Here is a 24,882-nt window from a genome sequence, read left to right on the forward strand (position 1 = left end):
TTGTCCACAATCGCACAGCACAAATGACCCCACCAGGGCTGGCACTGCCTCTGCATGGCCCTCTTCCCAGGCCACAGCTGTAAGGTGTCAGGTTGGTGGCCAGGAAAGGTTGCTTCTCTGAAAGGGCCCAAAGTGACCAGGGAGGGAACAAGCCAAGGAATCTCTCCTTACCCCATCAATGCTTCCTTGGAACAGAACAGGCAATGAGCAGGGAGAGCATACCTTCAGGCTGCAGTGCACGGCAGACTCAGGCGGGTACACGATGAAGTGCCGCAGGGTGAAGCCAAAGCCGTCCTGGAGACTTTTGTGCAGCAGTAACGTGCGCGGGCCCTGCCAGGGGAGGGGGCGCCCAGGAAAGCACCCATCTCTCGGGCCCAGTGGCAGCTGTGGGAGCACAGAGAGACAGAGCTGAGCATCAGTGCACCTGCAACCCCAACTTTCTGTGCACTGGTCGGCATCCTCCTGCAACCCAGCAGATTCCTGGGGGACTGCAAGGGGTCCATGGACCCCAGGGTGCCAGGTACCCTCCGCTGCCACTGACTTCCTTCCTCCCCCACCATCATCAGTCCAACAGCTTCTTCCTTCTCTCTCTTCTCCTCAATTCACCCATGACACCTCTGCCACCAGGGAAATAACTCTCTGCAGCAAGCCAGGCATGCGTTCAGTTTAGTGCAGCAAACCTTCATGGAGCCCCTCCTATATGCTGGGCACTAGACACGCAGCCTTTCTGCCCAGAAAGTACCTGCTGCTGTCTGAGCGCATTCCTGCCTTCTGCACAGGCACACACATGCACGCACACAAGCAGACACTCAGACACAGGAAGAATGCCCACACACACAAACACTCCTATGCACACAAGCCTACAAAATATGCACACAGACACACAGATGCACACACACACATGCACACTTGTACAGACACATACACATGAACACCCAGTTGCTCAGTCACACATCCTTATACAAACATACATACACACGTACACGGTACAAGCTGCTGACATACGGACCTGCACATGTCTGCAGGCAGACATAAACATGCACAGGCAGACAGACACACAGGCACAACCTTGCACATGTATGCATCTTTCAGAAGCAGCAGTAGGAGCAAGCACGAGACTAAGAGAAGCCAGGGAGCAGTGTGGACATCAGACAACAGAGGGGACCTGCTGAGGCTCTGGAACCCAGTCTGAGAGGGGAGGGGGGGACACTTCACCCTCTGCTGCCAACCTGTTAAAACGCTGGAGAATTAGGTCAAGCCTACTTAAAATCATGCCTAAGAGTCACCCCCAAGAGAACCTCTTTGGTTGCTCAGATGTGGCCTCTCTCTTCAGCCAACACAACAAGCAAATTCACTGCCCTCCCCCTGGCTACATGGGACATGACTCCCAGGGGTGTGGACCTTCCTGGCAACGTGGGACAGAAATCCTAGAATGAGCTGAGACTCAGCAACAAGGGATTGAGAAAACCTTCTCGACCAAAAGAGGGAAGAGCGAAATGAGACAAAACAAAGTGTCAATGGTTGAGAGATTCCAGAGTCGAGAGGTTATCCTGGAGGCTATTCTTACGTATTAAATAGATATCACCTTGTTAGTCAAGACGTAATGGAGAGGTTGGAGGGAACAGCCTGAATATGTAGAGCTGTGTTCGAGTAGCCATGTTTCTTGAAGACGATTGTATAATGATATAGCTTTCACTATGTAATTGTGTGATTGTGAAAACCCTGTGTCTGATGTTCCTTTTATTTACCTTATCAACAGACGAGTAAAACATACAGAATAAAAATAACGAATAGGGGGAACAAATGTTAAAATAAATTTAGATTGAAATGTTAGTGATCAATGAAAGGCAGGGGTAAGGGGTATGGTATGTATGAATTTTTTTCTGTTGCTCTTTCTATTTCTGAATTGATGCAAATGTTCTAAGAAATGATCAGGATGATGAATATGCAACAATGTGATGATATTGTGAATTATTGATTATATATGTAGAACGGAATGATCCTATGTTAAGAATGTGCTTGTGGTTATATACTTTTTTTAATTAAAAATTAATTAAAAAAAATTTTTTTTAAATGCTGGAGATTCCCAAAGAGGACCTGGCCAAGGGTGTCCGAAGACAAGGGTTTGGGGGCACACAAGTTTGTTTCTGGGGCAACTGGGAAAAGAAAACAGACAGGGTCTGAGAGAAAGCTCCCATCTTGGACAATGAGAGAGAAAGTGGGTGACAGAAGGGGATAAGAGATTTGCGCACAGGCAGGCAGACTGGAGAAGGGGGGTTCATGGGATGCCATCCAGGGAAAAGGCAGGAGGCCTCCCTCAGGGAATCCTTGACCCCCGATTATCAGGCAGCCTGGCCTATCCAGCATCCCTATCCCAAGCTCCTCGGAGAGCGAGAAGTCCCCCACTCAGAGGCAGTCCTCACCTCCTCACTCTCCCTTGGTACTGGGCAGGAGCCTTCAGGAGAGGGAAGGAGGGGCTGGGGCCAAGGGAGAGAAGCTCCCAGGGCTGGGGTGAGGAGTTCCCGCTTCACTGTCAAGTGCCCTCCTTTCCCCTTCTAGCAGCTGGAGAAAGCTCAAAAGTGTTGGCTGCCCAAAGGTACTGATACTAAGAAGTCCGTCCATCCCATCTGCCTCTGCCTGCACTTCTGGGGAAGAGGGCGCCAGTCCAGCCCCCAGCCTCTGCTAGGGATTTCTGCTTGAGGAGGGATGCTGGACTGCAGTCCAGTGGGCTTGGGGGAGGCAATAACCTTCAAATCTCAGAGGATTCAAGAAAAATGTGATGGAGGCAATAGGTTTGCTTCATCCAGTCCCAAAGGACAGAGCCAGGTGGAAGAGTAAAAGGAGACATGAGGAGGCTCCAGGCCCGGGAACCCATTCCGATCATTCATACTCGATGGAAAACTACCAGGATGAGGTTGTGAGCTCCCCATTCCTGGAAGGATTCAAGCAAAAGCTGGATGACCACCAGTCTAGGAGGCCTTAGCAGGAACTGATGTCCCCTCAGCTCCTTCCACTTGAAACTAAAGCCTGGGCCCTCCGATTGAGCCCCACACCCTCATAGAGTCTAAGGAACGCAGAGGAGAAAATTCTCTGGGAATTCTGCCGAGGTCTGAAATCCCCTGGATTTCCTATCTTTGCTGATCTAGCAAGGAACTGATGGGGAAAGAAGAGGGCCTCAGGGGACCCACCATTGCCCTTTCCAACCAGAAGCCCCTGCCCCTCCCCAGTGTAGGCTTACCCCTCCAATTTCCCCACCCGGGCTCAGGGCTGAGGCTGTTCGCAGGACCCATTGTCTGGCTGGTGTCCCGGATTAAGGTTTAAGCCACCAGCTGCCCAGTGACGAGAAGTGACTGGGACAGGTCCCCACACGGCCCCCTCCCGTCCCCCAGCGCACATCCTGCCTACAACCACCAGCTGCCTGGGGGTGCCACTCCCTAGGGGGCCCTGCCTGTGATCCAGGGCACTGGCCATACCTTCTTCTCCCAGATCCCCTCTTCATCCAGGCCCTACTGCAGCCCCCTCCCTTATTTCTGCCACTCCCTTCCTCTTTTCCTTCTCTCCAATCTCCTCTGCCCCATCTCTTTTCAACTAGGCTCCTGGGATTGTCAGTGTGGTCACCCCCCATCTACAGCTACCACACCCTTGCCTGATGGAGAGACACCACAGCCCCCATCAGTGGCCAGATCTGGTGTCTCTTCTGTGGGACATTCCTCCTCAGGTTTAACTTCAATCCTTCATGCTGTAATACTTGTATGTTGTCTCTCCGTCCCTCTGACCTGGGACAAAACTGGTTCTCACTCTCATCCTGATGGGGAGAGAGGTGGTGGGTGCAGAGACAGAGAAGGAGCCAGCAATGAGAACTAGAAAGGTGTTTAGATTGGGGGAATCTGGCTCGCTTACACACACACACTCACACAACAACAACTACCTCTCTGAGGCAGGTACCACACCAGGGACAGGGGATAAGAGGAAGATGCTCAGAGGTACACAGGACATTACTGATTAAAAGCTCTCCCCGCCCAGATCTATTTCCAGCCAGGAAAGAAAGAGTTTTAGAAATACTAACTGATGGTGGGAGAAGGACAGACAACCTCAGGGCCACAAATTAGGCAGAAACGGACACTGGTGGGCTGACAACACCAGGAACTAGAACCCAGAAGTCCTGCCCCTCCCCCTAGGAGCATAAAGAGGTCACTGCAGGGAGCACAGCCTTCACGCTGGGCATGGCGCCCACTGGGACTGACGCCCTCCCAGCCCGGTCAATCCCGGACATCAGAAACACTGTCCCCACCCCCAGCCCTGCCGGTCCTCAGCCTGGGATCTATTCTGTCCTTCAGCCTCCTTTGTTCATTAGAAAGCCCCTGTGTGCCCCTGTGCCCAGGTCCCATACCAGGCGTAGGGCAGGATGGTGCCCACTGCCGCATTTAGGGGTACCCCTGCCCAGGCAAACTCTCCAGGATTTCTACGTGTACCAGCATCCCTTCCATCCTTCCACTGCCTGCAGACCAAGAGGGCCCAGCCCACAGGAGACCACATCTGAGTAACCTCGACTGGAGACTGTCATCCTGGAAAAGCTCCAAGCCACAAATCCTGCCACCCACACCCCCACCTCCAAAGCCCCTCACTGACTGACTCCCCAGGCCTATCAGTTCTGGAATGCAGCATACATCTCAAAGAACCCAAGAAGCTGGTGACGTGGCCCCACCCACCCCCTGACAAGGCCGGCGGCAACCCCTGTCCCCAGCCGTCCGGACCCACGGCGCTCACCCTCGCCTGGTGCGACCCGCGCTCGCGACGGTCGCTGTGGCCAAGAAAAGGTAGCCAGAGGCAGCGCGGCTCTGGGGCGCTGCAATCCACGCCGACGGCGCGTTCCCAGCGCCAGCCTCCGGCCCCCGCGCGCTCCACGCGCCACGCGACGCTGCCCACCCGGGCCGCGGCCGCCGGGGGCCTCCGGGCCCGGCCACCGCCCCGACCCCGGCGCGCCGCGGGCCCGGCTTCCGGAGTGGGGCGCGCCGCGCGGGGACCCGCGGCCGCCTCTCGGCGCCCGGCGGGCGGCGTCCTCGGCCCCCGGGGCGGCAGGCGGACCCCGGGGGCCCCCGCCCGCCCCTCGGAGCCTCGAGCCCCGGGCCTAGGGGCTCCGAGGGGACGGACGGCCCGCGCGGACGGCGGCAGGACGGCTGGAGCGGCTCCGCGCCTCCCGGCTGTAGGCGCCCAGGCCCGGACACGCCGGCGAGTGGCGCAGGGCAGACGCCTCCCCCTCCGGGGCGGCCCCGACCGCGGCCGCCTAGATCCCACACACTCCCCCCACACACTCCGGAGGCACTTTCCAGCCCAGCTCGCGGTCGCAGACTACACACCCTGAGCAGGCACACACACACACACGCGCGCGCGTGCCTTCACCCTCCCACTCACACAAAAATTCACAAACCATACCCCCCCCACACGTGCACACTGTACTCTTTCTAGTACACATATACACACACTTATGCACCCACAACCAGCTTCATACACTCCAGTGACAAACAGAACATTTCCCTAGCGCAGATGCATGCACACAACACACACCCTACCCACCTTGCACAGACCCACACCACACAATCACACATCCATACACCTGACACCCACACTCCCCATCACACACACACATACACACACACTTTGGACCCATCTGCATACACATATGTGGTCCACACACCCCACATTCACAAGCATACCCACTATGCCCCTAAAAGCACACCAGACAAGCCCCCAACACACCTGCTGGTCCACTCCACACATACCCCACAGAGACATTCACAATCCCCGCTCAGGCAGGTAGATGACATGCACACGTCTCAGAGCACACGCACTCCAGGCACTGATGCAGTGCCCCTCTCGGATGGGACACACACGCACTGCCCACCCAGTAACCCACCCTATAACAACCCCCACCCCAGGCCCCAAGGCCACAGGTGGAGCCCCCACCAACCCATGGGGAAGTGTGACCGCCCCTCTTCCCCGGGCCTCCTTGCCCATTAGTCTGCCCAGATGGGCCCCCACCAAGCCGACAATAGGCTCTGAGCTCATCCCCCTCAACCAGGCCCCCAGGTCCCCCAAGTGAGTCAGACGGAAGTCTCATGTTGGTGACAGACCCTGCCCTCCTCCCTTTACTGGCTCTCTTCCAGGCCCCTTCCGGGTGGGGCCCGCAAGGCCTTGGTTGGTAGGCGTGTGGTCACCGCCACTGTGTCCAGGCCACTTGACTGTCCACAAACCACGTGCTTCTCCCGCAGTCACTCACCGTGGCCTGGGGCCATTACTATGATCTAAATTTCAGAGATGGAAACTGAGACCCAAGAGCACCTAGCTGGTTGTGGCAGCCTCCAATCTGAGGCCCTCATTTTGACATAGGATCTTAGGCCCAAGTTCTAGGCAGCAGCGAAGGAGGGGAGGCGGGGGTGGGGCTGGGGGAGCAGCTCCAACCCAATGCAGGAGTTGTCCAGGGACAGAGTCCTAATAAGTAGGGAACCTCTGCGGACAGCTCGCAGAAGGGAAAACCAGGGACACAACTCAGCTTCCCCTTCCCTCCCCATCATTAACACCTAAAAACATCTTCCCCACCTCCCCACCCCGTCCCAGCAAACCAGTGTCCCGGGCAAGGACCTGCCCAGATGGGAACCATATCAGTGGTATGTGGTCAAGAAAGGGGAGGGGAGAAAGTGGAGGTGAGCTGGTGACTAAGGTGGGGGAACAGGGGCAAGGAGCAAAGGGATGGCTGAGGGGACTGGAGGCAGACAGAGCCTGAGGGGCAGAGGGAGGAAAAACAGAGGGCCATGGTGGGGTGGGGGTGGGCAGGACCGAGGGAGGGAGAAGGAAGTGAGAAGGAAGGGTGAGGCGTGTGGGGCCCCTGGCCTGTGTCAGCCAGGGAGAGGTTTTGTTCTCCTGTTCTCCTGTTTCCTGTTTGCCGCTTGCTGGCCCCCCACCCCACCCCTGCAGGAGCTGGGCGCCCACCCCCACCCGGAAGCCAGACGGGAAGAGGGAGCCCAGCGCTGAGTCAGGAGGGCTCTAGGGCAGCACGAGTGGGAAGGGCCTGCAGTGGGGGGGGGAGGAAGCGGGACACGAGCATCGCCACCAGCACCCCCTCCCACAGCCCCCGAATCACTAGAAAACCAAGGATTCTGGGTCGGGACCACTCTTGCTCTGCTGAGAAGCTCAAAACACAACTTCCAAAGCCTTCTGTCGTGCTCCTCAAAGACCAGACCCTCAGAGACCAACTGCAAGTGCCACCAAGAGACTCTCAGCCATATCTGACTCTGACCCCAAGCCAAGGGCAATGGCCATGGGGATGTCCCCAGCTCAGAGTCTGGCCTGCAAGCAGCCAGAAAGTCCTTCCAGTTGCCTGACCTTCTTTCCTCTTGCTGCAAGTCCAGGCCCTGCTTCTTAGGAGGCGAAGCGACTTTCTCATCTCATGGCCCAGGGACCCTCTCATCACCAAAAGGTACTGCTGAATGCCTGCACCAAGAAACACCTCCCTTGATACTGCTCAGGGTTCCGGGAGCCTCAGGGAGGAGAGAAGGTGGAGAGACAGCCCAGAGTTTCTGCGTGCAGGACTGGAGAGACCTTGGAAATGATCAGTCACACGCAATGTCCGTTTCCTGCCCTCTAGCCCGGCCAGGGCAGCAAGGCCCCGCAGAGCAGGTAACAGACTCCCCAACACAAACCCATCCCATCCCCTCCCCAACCTCCACCCCCAACTGCTGTACAGGGACTTGGGGAGGTGGGTGCACATGGTAGGGCCTCGAAGGTTGACATAGTTTGAAAAAATGATCCTCCAGGCCTGGGGAGCCTCTCAGCCCCCTCCTCCATTTCCTCTGGGAAAGGAATGTGGGGTGGCCACAGAAGGCAGAGGGGGAGGGGGCAGAGGGCTGGGAAATACCAGGCGTTGCTGAGATTCTATTCCAAGCCTTCCTGCTGCGAGCGTGTGTGTGTGTGTGTGTGTGTGTGTGTGTGTGTGTGTGTGTGTCCCTCCAGTTTGACCAGCTTGTAAAATCCATTAACTTGATCTTCTTGAGGGATCCTGGGTGAAGCTTGGGGGCTGTACCCCCAAGGGGAAAGTACCCAGTCTTCTCTGTGGCCCTCTCTCCAAATATGATTATCATCCTTAATGGTTTGAAAGCACTTTCACTTTACCTCATTTGATCCTTTCCCTAAGAATTGGATATGCTGGGTTTACTTTTATACCCACTTTACAAATGCAGGAAGGCCTTACTTTTACTATGCTGGGACCCAATCCCAGAGCTTCTAACCCATAACCCAGTTCTCTTTCCACTACCCTCTTGTTTATCCATTCAGTAACCTCCAGTGCCTGCCGTGGGACAGGAGCTGTGCCAGGGGCTGAGACACGCTGGAGAACAAGTCAAGCAGGCCCTTGCCTTCAGGGCACCTACAATCCCAGCAGTGTTGTTCCAGTTCTTGTAACCTTTGGGGGTCCCTAAATTACAGACTCAGGCATGAGCCAGCCGCCTTCACCCCACCAGGGGAGACCCAACTTCAGGGATGCAGGGCGTCTTCTCAGGGGTGGGAGGCGGGTGTCTCCCAGGTTAGCCCTCTGCACAAGAGGGTGGCCTGGGCTGGAGAGGTGGATGTCTGCAGTGGCAGGAGTCTAGCAACCAGGACCTGGGGGAGGGGAGGAGAGTGTCCTGGGGCCTGAAGGCCAGGGGATAAGGCAAAGAGGAAAACTGATAGCACTGAAGGGCGTGAGGTGCAGGAAGTGAAAGAGATGGGCTCAGGGTCAAATCCATGGGCTCTTCCTTCCTCTGGTCGCTTAGCGCCTCCTCCAAGAATGTGCTCCCAAACCACAACCTTACAAACAATGTCCCCACCCCAAGAGAATCGGCCTGCGTTTCTGAAGCTCCTCTGGCCCCACACGCAGAGCAGCCCTTAACCACCCCCACGACCTCTCGAGCAGCCAGAGCAAATGCCACAGGCAGTCCCATCCACCCCAGACCCACGGGCAGTGTGGAACCCAGCACATGCCTGCCCACCCACGCCTGGGCCTCGACCCCTGCCCCAATCTCCTTGCTCAAGGGCGGCCGCCCCCTCGGTCCGCCTCCGCCCTTTTGCCATTTCAAATGCCTGGTTCCCAGCACTACTTGTGCCGTGGGGCCGTCTGGCATGCCCCAACAGGCCAACTTGACGAGCCGGCCAAGCAAGCCTGTGTCTCCCCAACCCCCTCAATGGGCAGATAACCCTGCATCATGGGAACTTGAGGACCCTGCACTTGGTGGGACCTGCAGCCAGGGGGATTCAAAGGGTCTCCCCAGAACCCATGCTCTCCCCTGGGTTGGGATGGGTTGTTACACTCCTCTCCCCACCTCAAGCTGGGCAAGGGCTAACGAAGGCTGGAAGAGGGGACAGGCTAGAGTTGGGGGAGGAGGAAGTGGCGTCCAGTGCCGGACATCCCACCCCCATCTACGGGACGGGAAGAGATAACCCAACCAGCCCCAAATCCAGAAGTTCTTTTCCTGGTAGCATAGCTCAGGGGTTAGCTCATGGGCTCCGGGGTCCTCTGGAGTCTACGACTCCTGGGTCCGAGTCCCATCCCTACCATCTTCTGGCTGTGAGACCTTGGGTGAGTTAATCTCTTTGAGACCTCTGTTCCTCACCCATAAAATGGGAAGGATACTACTTTCTACCTCGTAGGTTGTTGAGAGGATTAAGTAACTAAAGAAAGTAGGGATTCAATAAATGCAAACTGTTTTGATTGCCTTTTGGATAGTGACACTCTCACACAGCCAGCCATAGTCCATGCAGACACACAGCCACGTGGACACTAAGACTCACAGTGACACATGCAGACATTCACAGGCTCAGCACAGACACAGGTGAGCTCATTTACGTGGGCATCACCTTACCTTCCGCCACCAGCCCCAGGTTTCTACAGGCTCCTGACGCACCCAGCTCCTCCCAAGCAGGGAGGAATCATCGGGAGTCCCCCTTTCCACAGCAGAGGCTTTGGCAGGCCCGGAGTCCTTCCTGCCTTCTGGCCCTTTGGGAGCTATGAAGGGGCGGGCATTGTGAGACCCCATTATGGGCCTGCTCCCAGCAGGCATGGAGCATGGCAAAGGTGCCATGCTGGCTGGGCCTCCACCCAGTAGGAGAACCAGCTCCCTCTGCAGGGATACCAGAGGGAGGGGAGAATAAAATGAGCTTCTTTCCTCCTACTGGAAAATGAGCACTTGCAGAAAAGGGTGAGTCTGGAACCAGCCACAGAGTAAACAACGGGGCTATTGCCCAGGCAGCCATGGATTGCCAGGGACAGAGCCCACCCTGATTTATTCCACTTAGTAGCCCCTCGACTGTGTCAACACACGCCCTCTGTGTAGCCATCCTGGTCTCTGGGACTGTCTGGGAACTCCCCAGAGAGAAGGGGCTGTGCTTTCCCCATCAGAATGAAAGCTCCCCCATCAGTGCAGAGTCTTCCAGAGGGTTTGGCGCATCTCTTGCCTCTCAGATTGGAGACTGCCCAAGGGTCTGGCCTGGGTCTCCCTGCTCAGACTGAGTGCTCCCTCAGGTCAACAGCTGCACAATTTTCAGAAATAGATTTGCCCTACAAGAATGCTTTGCACATGGTAGGCTTATAAAAAAATCTTTCTGGAAAGAAGACAGAATAAATGAATGGGTCTCCCCTTAGCACCTTGGAGCAGGCCCTAGCCTCGGGGGTTTCCCAGAACAGCTGGGCATTTTCCGCCTGGAGGACCTCATCCCCCCTCCAGTGTGCTTTTTCAGGCTCCCTTTGGGGCCTGTGAGGTCCCCACACTGGGAGAGGGCCTAGACTGCCAGGGGAGTCTGAACCTTGCACATAGTAGCCATTGACAAGGAATTTAGTCGGAGGCTGGACTGATGCATGCACAAAGGCTGCAGCCCAAGGCAGCAGGACCTTGGAAGACATTTCCTAGCAGAAGCCCAGCTAAATGTGGGTTCCTGCCCCGTGAAACCCAACCCCACTCAACACACTCATGCCTATTCTAACCCAGTGAGACACATGAGCCATGGAAAGACATCACAGAGATACTGGGCACACACAGCTGTAGACACCCGCATGCTTACACACCACCTGTAACATATACACACAAGGATGTGCATGCAGAAACAAACCCCTGTCCTCGCACACATTCCAAGAAAAATGTGCCTACACTCTGCAGGGTATGCAGTCCTGTTAGCATCCAGCAGGCAGGTCCCCCGTACAGCAGAGCCCCCTGCTGGCCCGGGCTGGCGCGTCCTACCTCCCTCAGGGCCCAGACAGGGCAGGGTGTCCTCATTCCTCCAACCCCGCCCCCCCACGCATTCTCCAGGCCCCTCAGCCTTCAACCATGACCCAGGATCACCCCCTGTCCATCTCCCGCAGAGAAGAAGGGTCCCCTGCGGAAGGACAGAGACACCGTGGGACCTGAGGAAAGGTCTCCCATCGATCAGAGCAGTGGGAAGTGACCAGAGTCCCTTTTCAGACTACTCTGATAGTCATGCCTGTGCCGGAGAATGCCTGCAACTAACTCTTCTCCAAATCGTCATGCCCATTCCCTGAGCACGCAGGACAGCTCAACATCAGAGGGGGGAAACTGGGTAGGTGGGAATACTAATGGTCGATGAGAGGGAGGGGTAAGGGGCATGCGATGTATGAGTTTTTTTCTTTTTTCTCTACTTTTTCCAGAATGATGCAAATGTTCTAAAAAATTATCATGATGATGAATATACAATTACGTGATGACATTGTGAGCCACTGATGTATGGACTGCATGTGTGTGAAGAGTTGTCAATAAAAATACATATATATATATATATATATATATAAGCCCACAGGGCAAGGCCCACCCGGAGTTCTCCAGTTCCTTCTTGCTGTCTGACCACCTGACGACAGGTGCACCCACTGGTTTCCTTCAAGGGAGAATTCAATCCTAGGCAGGCCGAGACCATATCCCTTCCCAGGGCAGGTCTCAGCAGATCCCGACGAAAGCCTTCCCCAGGGCACCTGGGGCTCCCTACCGAGAGAGGCTCTCAGCCCCACCCCTGAAACCACCCACCCCCTCACTCCAGGCCGGCCCGCCCCGGCCAGCCTTACTCCCCGGCACTCCTGGCACTCCTGGCCCAGCCCACGAGTCTGAGTCGACTGTCTCCCTAATCCTGCCCGGTGCCCCCGAGACGGCTGGAGCGGCAGAGGGGACGGTGGCTCCGAGGGGACAAACCTCCTCCCCTGAGCTCCTGTCCCTGAGGGAGCTGGGTTGGTTTCTGGGCTGGGCTCTGTGGTCAGAGGGCGACAGGTGGCATCGTCTTGGTTCCCAGAGGCTCCCTCCTCACCGGTCTACCTGGCTCCACATTTGGGGGCATGATGACAGCCACTGCGGTGATTAGTGTTTGCCAAGTGCTGATATATGCCAGGCATGCCACACATGCATTACCTCATTTAACAGCAGCGCAGCCTCTTGGGCCCCCACCCCGGCCTGCTGCCCCTGCACCCCCCACCCCCAGTTCTGTGCTAGGGAGGGGAGGCCTGGCTACCCCACGGGGTCCCCAGGGGGTAGGGGAGAGAGGCAGTGAGAGAGGGCTCCGGCATGGAAGAGGCTAATGCCAACAGAGCACCACACTTGCCGTTGATATGGGTCCTGGCCCTTTTCTGGCTGTGTGACCTCAAGGTCACCTTTCAAGGTCAAACAGGTTTTCTTATTCCCTCAACCTCAAAATGAAGAAGGGGTAGCAGTCCCACAAAGCTGGGAAAGCATGCTAGGAACAAACAAATGGGAGGCCATTATGGGCCCAGACCTACATCCCACCAGCCAGAGTGACTCCACTTCCCCAGTCTCCTGAATCTGCCCACTTGCCCACGGCCCGCTGCCACCGTCACCCCTCTGACCCCTAACAATCTAAACTGTTTTACTATTATGACTACTAAGCCCTGTGGGATGTGCCTCTGGCCTCCACACCCACTACACACACACACACACACACACACACACACACACACACACACACACACACACACACACACACACACACACATACCCGCCTTGTGCTCCAGCCAAATGGGCCTCCGTCCAGTTCCTGGGAGGGCAGGCACCCTTCCAGCTCAGGTCCTTTGCACATGCTTTCCCTGGAATGCTATTCCCTTTTCTCCAGCTCCTGCAGTGTCCTCCCCACCAACCCATACCCTAATGAATTCCTACTCACCCTGCAGCTCTCAGCAAAAATTGTGCCTTCCCAGAGACACCTCCCCCGCCCCTCAGCCGAGGTCGGGTCCCTGTGCACTTCTCACAGCCCTGTCCAAGTTAATGTCTGTATATTACGAGGTTATTTTGGCCAGCATCCCTCCTCCAAAGCGGTGAGTCCTAGAGACAGGGACTGTGTCTGCGTTGCTGGCAGTTGACTCCCCAGCCCCTGGCATAGCACCTGGCAGAGGGCAGGTGCCCAGCATACTGTTTCTGAATGTTGAAGAAACATTCAGAACGATGAGCCTCTGGTCAGAGAGACACCCGGAAGGGGTCCACCTTGGGCCAGGCCTGCTTCAGATCTTTGTCCGTCTCCTCACACTCCTACCCTTTTCTCCACAGGAACCAGATCCGGAAAGTTGGAGTGCTAGTCCAGAGAGTGAAGGGTGGGGAGAAAAGGGAAGCTGCCTCAATCCTCTGCTGAGTTCTCTCTCCCTACACCCCAGCTGGCCATGCTCCAACCAGCTGACCTCACGGGTTCCCAAACATGCCAAACCCTTGCCTACACAGGGCTGGCCCACCATATACCCAGCTCTCTCTCCCTGAAATATGCTTGTCTCTCCCCTCCCGCATCTTCCTTTGATTGGCCCCTTATCGTCCAGGTCTCAGTGTGACTCTTAAAAAGCTTCTCTGACTTGCCAGCTGAGGGACTACTCTGGGCCTCCAGCCACTGCGGGCTCAGGACCACAGTTGGAGCCGAGGTCTGCCTGCTGGCAGATCCCAGGTCCTTAGCCGCCTGTTACCACCAGTTTCCCCCTCTGTGCTCTGTGGAAAGGCACGCCCCTCGCTGAGCCTCAGTTTCCCTGTGCAGGCTTGGCCATGATGGGGCAGCTCAGACATCCTTGTTTTTACAGAAGACTGGCTGAGAGGACGAAGGCGGGGAAAGGGGCAGAGGGAGCAGGGAGGGGAGAGGGGAGGGCGGAGTGGGCAGCCTCGGGGCCACCAGACGCCACCAGACGCGAGGCACGCCAAATATGTGAACTAGACCAGCCCTCAGGCTATGAATAGTGCAGCCCAGCTGGCAGCCTGGGTTGGCCCTTCCCACCCCACAGGCCACCCCCCCCACCATTCCTTCCACTCAAGCTCCGCACAGGGGGCCCGGAGTGGGGCACGGGCCAAGGCACACTTCTGGGGACAAAGTCTGAGCGGCTGTGCTTGTGCAGATGACATGCAAATAGAGGGCAGCGGGCTGGTCCCTGTGGGTCTGGGTGCCTGGGCAGAAGGGGCCCTGAACCAGAGGCAGCCCAGCCCTCAGCCGCCGCATGGGGTCCCCGACCACGCACGCTTTTACCTGCGCAGGCTACACGTCCCAAACCTGGAGGTCCCTTCCTGTCACCCACAGCTAAAATCCCATAGACATACAGCTCAGAGGCCTCTCACCTTCCTCTGTCATGGACCTGCTCAGGCTTTGCCCCCTGCAGCACCCTGGCCACCCCAGGGCCAGGCCAGCCTCACCTCCTTGAAGCTCACGTTGGCAGCGACACTTGGGAAATTACTACGGTCCCCATTCCAGCCCCGGGACTCCCTTTTCTCATCAGTGACCCCTGCGGAAAGCATGCTGGGCAAGAGACCCACTTCGTGGTCCCTCCTTTCCCTGGGGCCCCCTGAACAAGCCAGCCAGCCTGAGAGGGCAGCTTCTCACTTTCATTCTGAGACCACTGACAGGGCAGCACCTGACAGCTGGGCTGTAAGGTGAGCCTAGTGATTCTGGGGAAAGAGGAGGCAGACAGGCTAGAGTTCAGGTCCCAGCAGTGTGACTTTGGACAAGTCCCTTCCCTCTCCAAACCTCAGTCTCCTCAACTGTAAGTGGAATTCATGAGAGGACTCAATATTGAATACCTGGCACACAGGAGTTGCTCAACAAATCTTCACTCCTTTCTTTGACCAAAAGAGTTTCCAAAAATTTAATAAAACAGTACCTGATTTTATAACAATCAAAGAGACAGGCATGCATCAGCTAAGAGGCTGTGGAGCACAGCATTTTAAAGTTCCTAAACAGGATTCAGAGGAATTTGTATTAAAAAGTTTCAACTTGGGCTCTCTTCCTGGCTGTGTGTTCTTTGGCTAGTTACTAATCTCTCTGAGCCTCTGCTTCTGCATTTATAAAATGGAGAAAATTTATTCCTTATGGGGCTTTTGTGCAGATTAAAGAGATACTATGTACAAAGTACTCACTAGAGCTGTGTCTGGCACTGAAGTGCTCGATAAACGTTTGGTGCATCCAATATTCTTTCTATTACTGTTGAAGTCCTCACAGTGCAGTGTGAGGTGCTATGAGAACACTCAGTCCCTCAGTCATCAGTATTCATTCAACAGGACCTGCTGTGTGCCAGGCACCAGTCTAGAAGCTAGAGATAGAGCAGTGAGCAAGTCAAAGTGCCTCCCCTCATGGGGCTTAAGGTCTAGTGACCAGAGGAGGGAATCTTCATATATTTGAGCAAGCTGTGTTTGAGCAAGTTTACAGAGACAATGATATTTGAACTGGGCCTTGAAGGATGAATAGGAGTTTGAGAAACAGAAAGCAGGGAAAGCTAGTCCACATAAGGGGAAAAGTTGCTATGGTAACTTCCTAGAAAGTGGAAGAGGGTGATGTACCCCACCTCTACCTCACTCCTTCCATCTCCAACTCCAGTTTCAGCCCTCGTCATCTGTCACCTGGTCTGTTGCCTCCACTGCTTAACACTCTTACATGGCTCCACGGTAGCTGTCTCTCAGTATGGCATGGGGAGTCCACCCTGCTGGCAGGAGAGAGGGACAGGATCTGGCCCTGGTCAGCTCTGGCAATCTCCCCTCTCTTCACTTGCAATCTTGCATTCATCAGCCCCTTAACAGGCCAGGCTGTTTCGGCCTCCTTGCCTTTGTCCGAGCTGGGGCCCTCTGCCTGGCATGCCCTTCCCTCCACCCTTCTTTTGTCTACTCAGCAAACATCTTTCAAGTCTGGCCTCCTTGGTAAGCCTCACATCTGCCCCTTCCATGAAGCCTCAGAGCTAGAGCAGCTTTAGAGGAGACAGGGGTTTGGCCTACATTTATTGATGGGGCCCTGGGGTGCCCTGTCCCACTCAGGAACAACCCCCCACAGGCAGGCACAAGGAGAACCCCTACACCCAGGGGAGCCCCTGAGAAGCAGGACATAATCGTACTGTCTACATCCCCCTCCTTCATTCTGCTCACCCTACTCGTACTTCAAGGCTCAGCTGGGGGGTCCACTTTCCAAGGGAGATATCCGCCAGGTTCTTTTTTTGTTTTGAGGGTTCAGAAAAGAAGATGTTTAATTAAATACAAGCATGAGGCTGGCCCGAGGTGGGCAACAGGGGTGGGGGAGGATGAGCCCACCCAAGCAAAGCACAAGTCCCTTGCCCCCCCCCAGGGGCCCCCATTTTGATGGGCCTCTGCGGAATGGCTGGAAGCAGACCCCAAAGCCCACAAGCTCTTGCGAGGAAGGGAAGCATGGGCCCTCCGGTCCACCCCCGCCAGGCTCTTCCTCGTCAGGGAATGTAGCAACAGCCACAGGACAAGCTTAGGACTCAGAAAGACCCAGGTTTAAATTGCGGTTCAAGTTAATTCAGATTTGGAGTGACCTTGGGCGAAGTTATTTACCTTCTTGGACTCTCAGTTCTTACATTTATAAATATACAACCATTTCATGGTGGCCCCTGAAAAGTGATTAAAAGACCTTTCACTAAAGGGCCCTCAATTTAATAATAGGTTTGGAAACAGGAGCTGAGAGAAGGGAGACTAATCCTATTTCATTGCTTTTAACCAGTCCCTATGGTAATTGCACCCAGCAACTGTTTCCATCTTTGAACAACTGCTCAGACCTTTCTGACGACATTAATACTCAAATAAAGGCACGGTGAAAACAAGGAATGGTAGGCTCCTCAGAGCATGTGGCACATAATAGATGCCCAATAGATGGTTGCTGCCATTACCACCTGGACAGATCCTGTCCTGACAGGTAACTCACTTCTGTGGGTCTATCCCCCGGACCCCCAGTTAAACTGGAACCCCTTGAGGGATGGGCTGTGTCTTATTCAACTAGGTCCCAAAAGCCCCAGAGAGAGCCTGGAACATAGAGGGAACGCAAGAAGTGATGGCAGAATGAATGAAGGTGTGGTTTGCATTGGTTTTCCCAAGCCCCAGCGCCTTCCGTTTCTCATCAGGTGCTTCTTCTCCTGCCCCAGGCCGAAATTAGGGAGAGAGCAGGAGGGACACTCTGTGCAAGACAGGCCTGGGAATGTCCTCAGCTCGCTCCCCCACCCCGCCTCCCTCTAGGCCACATTTGGTCTCTCAGATAACACTTTCTCTGGCACTGAGGGAGCCTCTGGGAGCCACCGGAGGAGGAAAAGCTCCAAGTGGGGAAGGAAGGGGGAGATATTTCTTCTTCTGATCAGCAGCCCCAGCCTTGTATGGCTGGCCCCCATTTCCTGCCTCTTCCTACCCACCCCTCATGTAGAGATTCCACCCCCTCCTGGGCTCTGGACCCTAACCCCAGCTGCCCCCTTCAGCCCCCAGGTGCTGCGGGGAGGTGGGGGAACAATGCCAAGGTTTCATTACAGCTAATGAGGGCTCAGCTCTGCAGATGCCACCGCAAGATAGGGGAGAGCACCAGAACAGGCCGCAAGGGTTCCCACCTCCGCTCCCTCTTCCCGCCCTCTTGGGGAGGAGCCAGGGCCACACCTCCGGGAGAGGTAAGGAGATTTAGAAGAGTTCCCAAGCACAGGGGAGCCATGAGAGATGGGGTAAGGGGACATGAACTGGAAAGCAGCATCCAGGTTCGACCTGGGCTGCCAAAGGCTCCACTGTCCACTGCTCAGTCTAAAAACTCCGAGTCCCTTTTCCTACGTGGGCCTTGGGAACCCACCAATGGAAACCTGTTCTTCCTCTCCTTCTTTTCAAGGAATTGCAGCAGGTCAGAGCTGAAGGGATTTGGGGCATGTCCCCTCTGCCCTTGGGTTACAGCTCAGCACCTTGAGGACGCTGTCCTTCTGGCCTGGCTTCTATCGTCTTGGAAGGAAAGGCAGAGGGGAAAGGAAGCTTCTTTCCCCTCTGCCTCCATCTCTTTGGGCTGTATTTTCTCTAGGCCTCAGTTTCTCCATGTGTCAAATGAGGAGTCAGGGGGAGGGGACAGCCTCTAATATTCCCTCCAGCTGAAACATACGAAGATCCCTCTCAGGCTGGCTTCTTCTCCCCTCCCTCTCTTTTGGGGAACAATACACTGTTTCCTCCACCTTGAGAAGGAGGAAAATTCTATAGTGGAGGGAGGGGGTCTCTGTTTCAGCCTCCCCTTCCGGCCTTTTGGGGGCTCTTAGGAGCAGGAAAAACTCCGGATAGCCCAGATCTCCACCCCCTCTTACCAAAGGACTTTTAAGTCTTGTGTCCACACACCATCTTCTCCAAGCAGCTCTCACGCTCATTGAGGAAATTTATGAGGAAGAAGAAGCTGCTGATTTAGGAGACCAGAGTCAAAAAGAAATCAGGCTGGGGACTGACAGAAACCAGGCAGAGGCTAAACTGAACTCTTCTCCTCCTTACGTGACCCTGACTTGAGGCCAAGACCCTTTGACCATGCCGTTCTCCCAGGTGGCTCCCACATGCCCCCAGCCTGGCCACATTCCTCCAGCCCACACACCTCCTGCCAGCCTGCTCAGGCCCACAGGCCTGCACTGGGGCCGTCTCTGTCCCTCGGGCCCTGGTTTGTGGGTCTCTGTCATCCCCCAGGCCCCACCCCGAGCTGTCTCTCCTCCCAGGGTCCCGGGGCCGAGCTTTGCAAAGGTCACTTCAAAGAGGACTTGCCTGCTGAGGGCCCCGCCAGACCCAGGGCCTGCACCTCAGCCAGATTCCCGGCAGCCCCGGACAAAGGCCCCACTGTTCCCTGACCCCCGACTCCCCCAAATGCACTGGACATAAGAAGTCTTTCTTTCCCCCAGTTCCGCTCCTCACAGGCCCGGGCTTCTTGCCACGGAGAGTAGTAGTCCTTGTCCCTCCCCTAGGAGAAGAGGAAGAAGGAAGGGCAAGGCGGGGAGCCACCAGTCCCCCCCACACACCCACACTCACGCCCTGGCCCCTGGCAGCCAGGATGTGGGGGCGGCGGTGGGGCAGGCTCCAAGGCCAGGACCCAGGCTCCGCTGCGCCCCCCAACCACCCAGGCCTCCCCAGGCCCGCAAGGGGCCTCCCGCGCCTCCCACCCACCAGAACCTTATCCGCCCTTCCTTCCAGGACCCGCCGTCTTTCTCCCAGGAGCTGCCCAGTTCAAACCTCAGCCACTCACGTTCCTAGGAGCCTGAGGTGGCTGTCTCCTCTCCCCCGGCCCCAGCAGCAGGGCCCAGGACTCGTCAGCTCCTAATTCCTTCTCACACAGTGCTGATTCCAAAGCAGGGTGCTTCAGGCTTTCTGTGTCAAGCCCCCCACCCCCCAGGGCCCGAAGGCTCTCTGGCCCACTTCCAGCCGTGGGGGCCTCGCCACCTCGAGGGGCAGCTTCTTTACTCTTCGGATTGCTTTGACCATAAAGGTTCTTTTTATCGAGCCGAAAGTGTGCTGCTTCTCATTTCCACTGATTATTGTCTGTTTAATAAGAGTCGCCAGCATTTATTGAGATTACCAAATGTCAGCCACTTTACCTGCATTGCCTCATGTAATCCTTCCAACCGTTCTTAGGGATTATTTCAGAGATATGAAAACAGAGGCTAAAAATGATTAAGTAACTTGTCCCAGGTCACACAGTGAATAAGGGGCCGAGATGAAACTTGAACCTTGTTAGACTGAAGGCAGGGCCGAGAGATTCAATCACTCGGTGCTCCTGCCTCCCACCATTATTGAGGGGCCAGGCCAGGCCCTGGCCACAGAAAACAAGGCCACTCAGGTCCCATGGTGAGTGTCCGTGTTCAACAGGAGTGCCGGCCCCCACGCTGAGTCCTCTCTGTTCCCAGCCGGCCCCTCCCCAGCTTTCATCAGCAGATGAGGTGTGGCCTGAGGCTAGACTGGCTGATGTTAATTCCAGCCTGGGAGTGGGGCTTAGAAGGGGGAGAGGTCAACTGCCCAGAAATAGGAGGCTAGAGATGACCCTGGGCCTAAGATTTAGGACTAGTAGTGGCTAAAGATCGAACACCTCTTCTCATAAGAGATGGGAATTGATAGCAATGACTGGCCTTGCCCCAAGGGCCTCCAACTCAAAAGGGACAGAATCTTCTACCCAAGTGATGCAATAGGCTGAACATCTCAGGGGCAGAGAGATGAAAAAGGAGCAGGCCTCTTTCATCTGGCCTGCAGTCTTTTCCCATGTACCATTCTTCGGCACCATCCCTTCAGATCTCTGGAGGAAGAGGGAAGGAGATTGAGCAGAGAGAACCCAGAAGATAGGGGGTGGGGGGAGCTCCCAGTGGCTCCCTTCAAGTCTTGGAGGAGTTCTGATGGGCTGTGGGTGAACTTTCCCTTCTTCTCTAGTCTTGTCTCAGGCACTCTTGGAGCAGATAACAGTGAGGCACCTCCAGTCTACCTTTCCAAGACTCCAACCGCAACAAACTTCAAAAGGTCAAGTTACAGGATTCTGTGATTTTTCCATACACTGTCCTATCATTCATATATTCAGTCAGTCAGTCAGGTAGTCAGTCAACAAACATTCCCTTAGCACTGGCTGTGAGTGAGGCACTGTGGACACCAAGACAAAAATAACACCGCAGATGCTGCTTGGAATGAGCTTAAGAGCATGGCCAATGATTCAGCTCTGCCACTTAGTAGCTGTGTAAGCCAAAGAATCTTTTTGTGCCAGTTTCTTCATCCGCCATCTGGGATGATAACAGCACCTACCTATATGGTAAGCATGATGGACATGGTTGCTTATTTTTTTTGCCCTCAAATAACTCCGGTGGGGAGCCCCACCTGTAGACCGACCGTTATGGTGCCAGGGATAGAGCAGAGAGGGCCAAGGAGGGGCCACTCCTTGGCCTGCACTTCACAAACATTTGTGGAGAGCCACCCTGTGCCAGGCACTGTGCTGGCCGCTGGGGACACAGAGATGAAAAGGACACATTGTGACCTCATCCCTGCCCCCGCCCCCCCAGGCCCAGTCCCAGAGCCTTGCCTCGAAGGGGGCATGAGGACGGAACCATTTAGGGAGAGGCAGGGCCCAGGAGCTTGACAGTCAGAAAACCTGAGTTCCTGGCTGCCCCCATCAGGCTAAGTGACCTAGGGTGGTCTCTGGCTTCGGCTACCCCACTGTAACACGAGGGAGTCGGACAGGATGACCCCTGTGGTCCTGACCCACTCTGGCAGGCAATGAAGACACCTACCCCTGCAGGGCTTTCAACTTGCCCCAAAGTCCAGTCCCAAGGCCGTCCAGCCTGATGGCCAACAGAGGCGGTGGAGGAGGGGGTGCCCGCCTGGCACTGACTAGCACTGCCCTGCTGACAAGCTGGCACAATTTCACATGAAACAGGGGGCCTGGATCTAAAAAGGGCTGTTTATAGGGGGTGGGGGGACTAGGGGAAAGACAGAATCAGCTCCCACAGGCCCTAGTCATGGCACTCTCTGGAAGGGAGAGAGAGCAAGATAATTAAAACCGGGCTTGGTCCAAATCCCTGGTCGAGTCAATGTCCCCCCTTAGAACCCCTGTCGTCAGCAGGGCAGGGCTGATGCCCCTTTGGGAGGAAACACCAATGACCCGAGCCATGCCCCCAGGGCTGCGGACCAGCATCTGGGGGGGAGGGCGGGGGGAGGAGTAAATCACCCGATTACTCTCCATGACCACAGATGGACACCTGAGGCTTTCACGGCCCCTCAGCTTCCCTGTCCCAGCTCAAAGATAAACAACCAAGCAAGAGGTTGACCTTGACCTTGGGCTGTGTCTAAGATGGACCCGGTTTTGGGTTGGGAGTAATAGTGGGGCAAGCAGAGCCCGAGAAGCTGAACGGTGAGGGTGAATCCATAGACTCTGGAACAGAAGGATGGGATTCCTAGTCTGGCTCTGCCCCTTCTAGCTGTCCAAGTTATTAACTCTCTGTGCCTCAGTGCCTCCAACCGTAAAATGGGGATCACAATAGTATCCACCTCACTGCATTGTCGTGAGGATTATATGAGCTAATTTATATAAATCCTGGCCCAGAGTAAGTGCTAGTTCGTCTGAGCTTTCACTTATACAATTAAAACAACTTCCTCTCCTTAAAAGCCCATGTTTTTCTAGGCGCTAATTTATATGCTCACCTGAATATATTTCTATGCCCTATGACTCTATGGATTTCTATGTTGGGATCCGACATTACAGGAATCCACCTAACCAACTACAACTGAAGGAAACTTTCCTGCATGATGCTCCAGTTTGTGATGCTCTAGCTCACAACCCTCTCCCTGGAAGTTCTTCCAAATATCTGACTGCAATCCCTCATGCTGTAACTTGTATTTTTCTCCTTTTAGTCTTTCTTTTAATCTTATACCTCATGATTTCCATCTCACTATATTATAAACAGTCCTTTCCTTCATCTTTACTCCCATTCACGCCAAGATTACCCCCTCGGCTGCCAGACAGACCTGCTTCCCCTCCCCAGGAGCTCATGTCGCTCTGAGGAGGAGCACAGAAAGGCCCCATCCAGGCTGCCCGAGCACAAGGCCCAATCCCCAGGTCCACTCCCACCCTGCTTGGGCAAAGAGGAAACTGAGGGCCTTGGAGAAAAGTCAAAATACCCAAGGAAGTTTTTTTGGGTCTCCTCCCAGGCCTACCCCACTCCCCATTGTGTCACAAAGCACCTTCCCATTAACAGCCCCTTTCCCAAGCTTTATCTTGTGGCCTAACTACCACCAGGATATCCAAGTTTGGCACTATCACCATAAAACCTCAGATTCTTGCTTTAAAATGGGACCCAACACGTGCCTCCCCCGCACAGGGCATCAGAGGCCCTCGGATCCAGCCTTGAATGTTGGTGGTTTACTGCTCTCATGTTCCCAAGTGGAGGGAGGGCCTCAGATGACTGACTCTGGGGTGGACCCAACCACCTCACAAGCAATTGGAAACAGAGCCAGAGCTGGGGGCCTTTGGGCTGCGTTTGGAGGCAAAGTGCCTGGTTATATAATGGAGATTGGAACTGCATGCCAATGAGCACATCTCAGGGAGAGTTGGCCACTTTGGGAACGGGGCTGGTGACCTGGCAGAAGGGGATCAAACGCCATGCACCCCCAGCTGCGTCACCACTGCAGTATGTGTTGGGGTGGGGGTGTGGGGGCAAGGGACTCATGCTTAATGACCTCCACCCCTACCCCCTGTCCATCCTGAATTTCAAGTTTGTAATTAGGAACCACACTTCGGCTGAAAGGGGGTGGGGGATAGGGGAGGAGAGTAATTCAGACAGAGGAAGAACTGAACATATACATTCAGGAAGAGTTTGCAAAGGACCAGATTCCAGCTCAAACACTGGGGGCAGGTCTGGGAACACCAACCCCTAAACTGTCCAGCCCTGTCAAAAAAAGAAGAGGCCTCAGTCCGGGACTTGACTCCAACCTGGACCCCCTGGGAACTTCTTTCCCAAGCTCAGGAAACTACTAGCCTGACAGCGTTCAGTTCTGCGATTCCGGATGGGAGGGGAATGTGTGTGGGTGTCCCAGGAGGGCCCAGCCCCTCCCGGGCCTCAGCAGCTGGCCGATGACAGAACCCAAGCAAAGCGGGCCCGCACTGAGTAATGCCCTGGCGTTACTGGAGAGGGCAGAGGGGAGGGCAGCGGCGTCTGCACTGCTGGGGGTCCCGACCCTGTTTCTCTTCCCTAGGACCCAGGGGGGCGGCCGACCCGTGCCCCGCAGCTGGTAGCACACTCCGGCCTGGAGGGGGACTAGTGCGGCGCGGGAAGGGGGGCGTCCGGGGGGCCGCTGTTGCCGAGGACGGCCCCCTCTGGGACCCCCCTCCCCCACTCCCTCTCCCTCCAGCTGTGCCGGGGCCTCGCCAACGGAAAACGAAAACTCGGGCAGAGGAAACGCGGCAGGCGCCCCGCCTGGAAAACGCAGACAAAAGGCGCGAGCCTCTTGCCCCCGCTGCCCGGCCGCCCGGGAACTGGCACGGCCGCCCAGGTCGGTGCCCCCGGCCCCGGCAGCCCGGTGCCCGTCTCGGCCCTGCTTCCTACCTCCGTCCTTCCCGCCCCCTGCCCGCGGCAGCCCGCGCTCCGGCCGCCTCCCCGCACGCCGCCCGCAGGTGTCCCTCGCAGCCGTGCCCGCGGTGCCCGCGCCGGGCGCCGCAGCCTGTGCCCGCCGAGCAGAGGCGCCGCCACCCCGGGCCGCCCGCTCCGCCCGCTCCCCGGGCCCAGCGCCCTCACCTGCGGGGGCCGGGGCTCCGGGCGCGGCGGGATCCCGACCAGGCAGAAGGCGACTCCATTCATCGGGCGGCAGCGGTGGCTCTGCGGCCAGGGCACGGCTGGGGGCGCCGAGAGGGACCCGAGGGGGCGGGGCCGGGGGCGGGGCCGAGCGCGGAGTGGGTTTCCCCCCCCAGGCCCGCCCCTTCGCTCCTCCCCCGCGCGGCCCCTCCGTCCCTCCGCCCGGCCCCCGACCCGCCGCCCCGAGGGCCTCTACCCGGCTGGTGAGGGGGCCGAGGCGGGGTTTTAAACTGGCAGAGGAGCTGGAGATCGGAAGGGACTCCGGAGAGGGGCGGGGGCCGTCTCGGGGAGACAGAGCTTGTGCC

At 56.2% G+C, this 24,882-nt stretch overlaps 1 protein-coding gene and 1 long non-coding RNA gene across 3 annotated transcripts in view; one reads left to right on the forward strand and one right to left on the reverse strand.

The window, feature by feature from the left end:
- Nucleotides 1–24,613, reverse strand: part of ARHGAP23 (Rho GTPase activating protein 23) — a 78,618-nt gene extending 54,005 nt beyond the window's left edge. The window contains exons 1-2 of one of the 2 annotated variants that reach the window (XM_077164599.1): nt 24,521–24,613; nt 223–384 (exon numbers count right to left, since the gene is read on the reverse strand). In XM_077164599.1, coding sequence (XP_077020714.1) covers nt 223–384; nt 24,521–24,583 — 225 coding nt within the window. In that variant the 5' untranslated portion in view covers nt 24,584–24,613. Of the gene's footprint in view, nt 1–222; nt 385–4,767; nt 4,832–24,520 lie in introns of those variants that run through there. The other variant, XM_077164600.1, reaches the window with a different exon arrangement.
- Nucleotides 17,105–19,731, forward strand: LOC143687544 (uncharacterized). The gene is made up of 3 exons (XR_013177568.1): nt 17,105–17,343; nt 17,792–17,923; nt 19,452–19,731. It is a non-coding gene; the product is annotated as an uncharacterized LOC143687544 (long non-coding RNA).
- Nucleotides 24,614–24,882: the final 269 nt, after the last annotated feature.

The sequence above is a fragment of the Tamandua tetradactyla genome, chromosome 6, assembly GCF_023851605.1.
Source record: "Tamandua tetradactyla isolate mTamTet1 chromosome 6, mTamTet1.pri, whole genome shotgun sequence".
Taxonomy (NCBI): domain Eukaryota; kingdom Metazoa; phylum Chordata; class Mammalia; order Pilosa; family Myrmecophagidae; genus Tamandua; species Tamandua tetradactyla.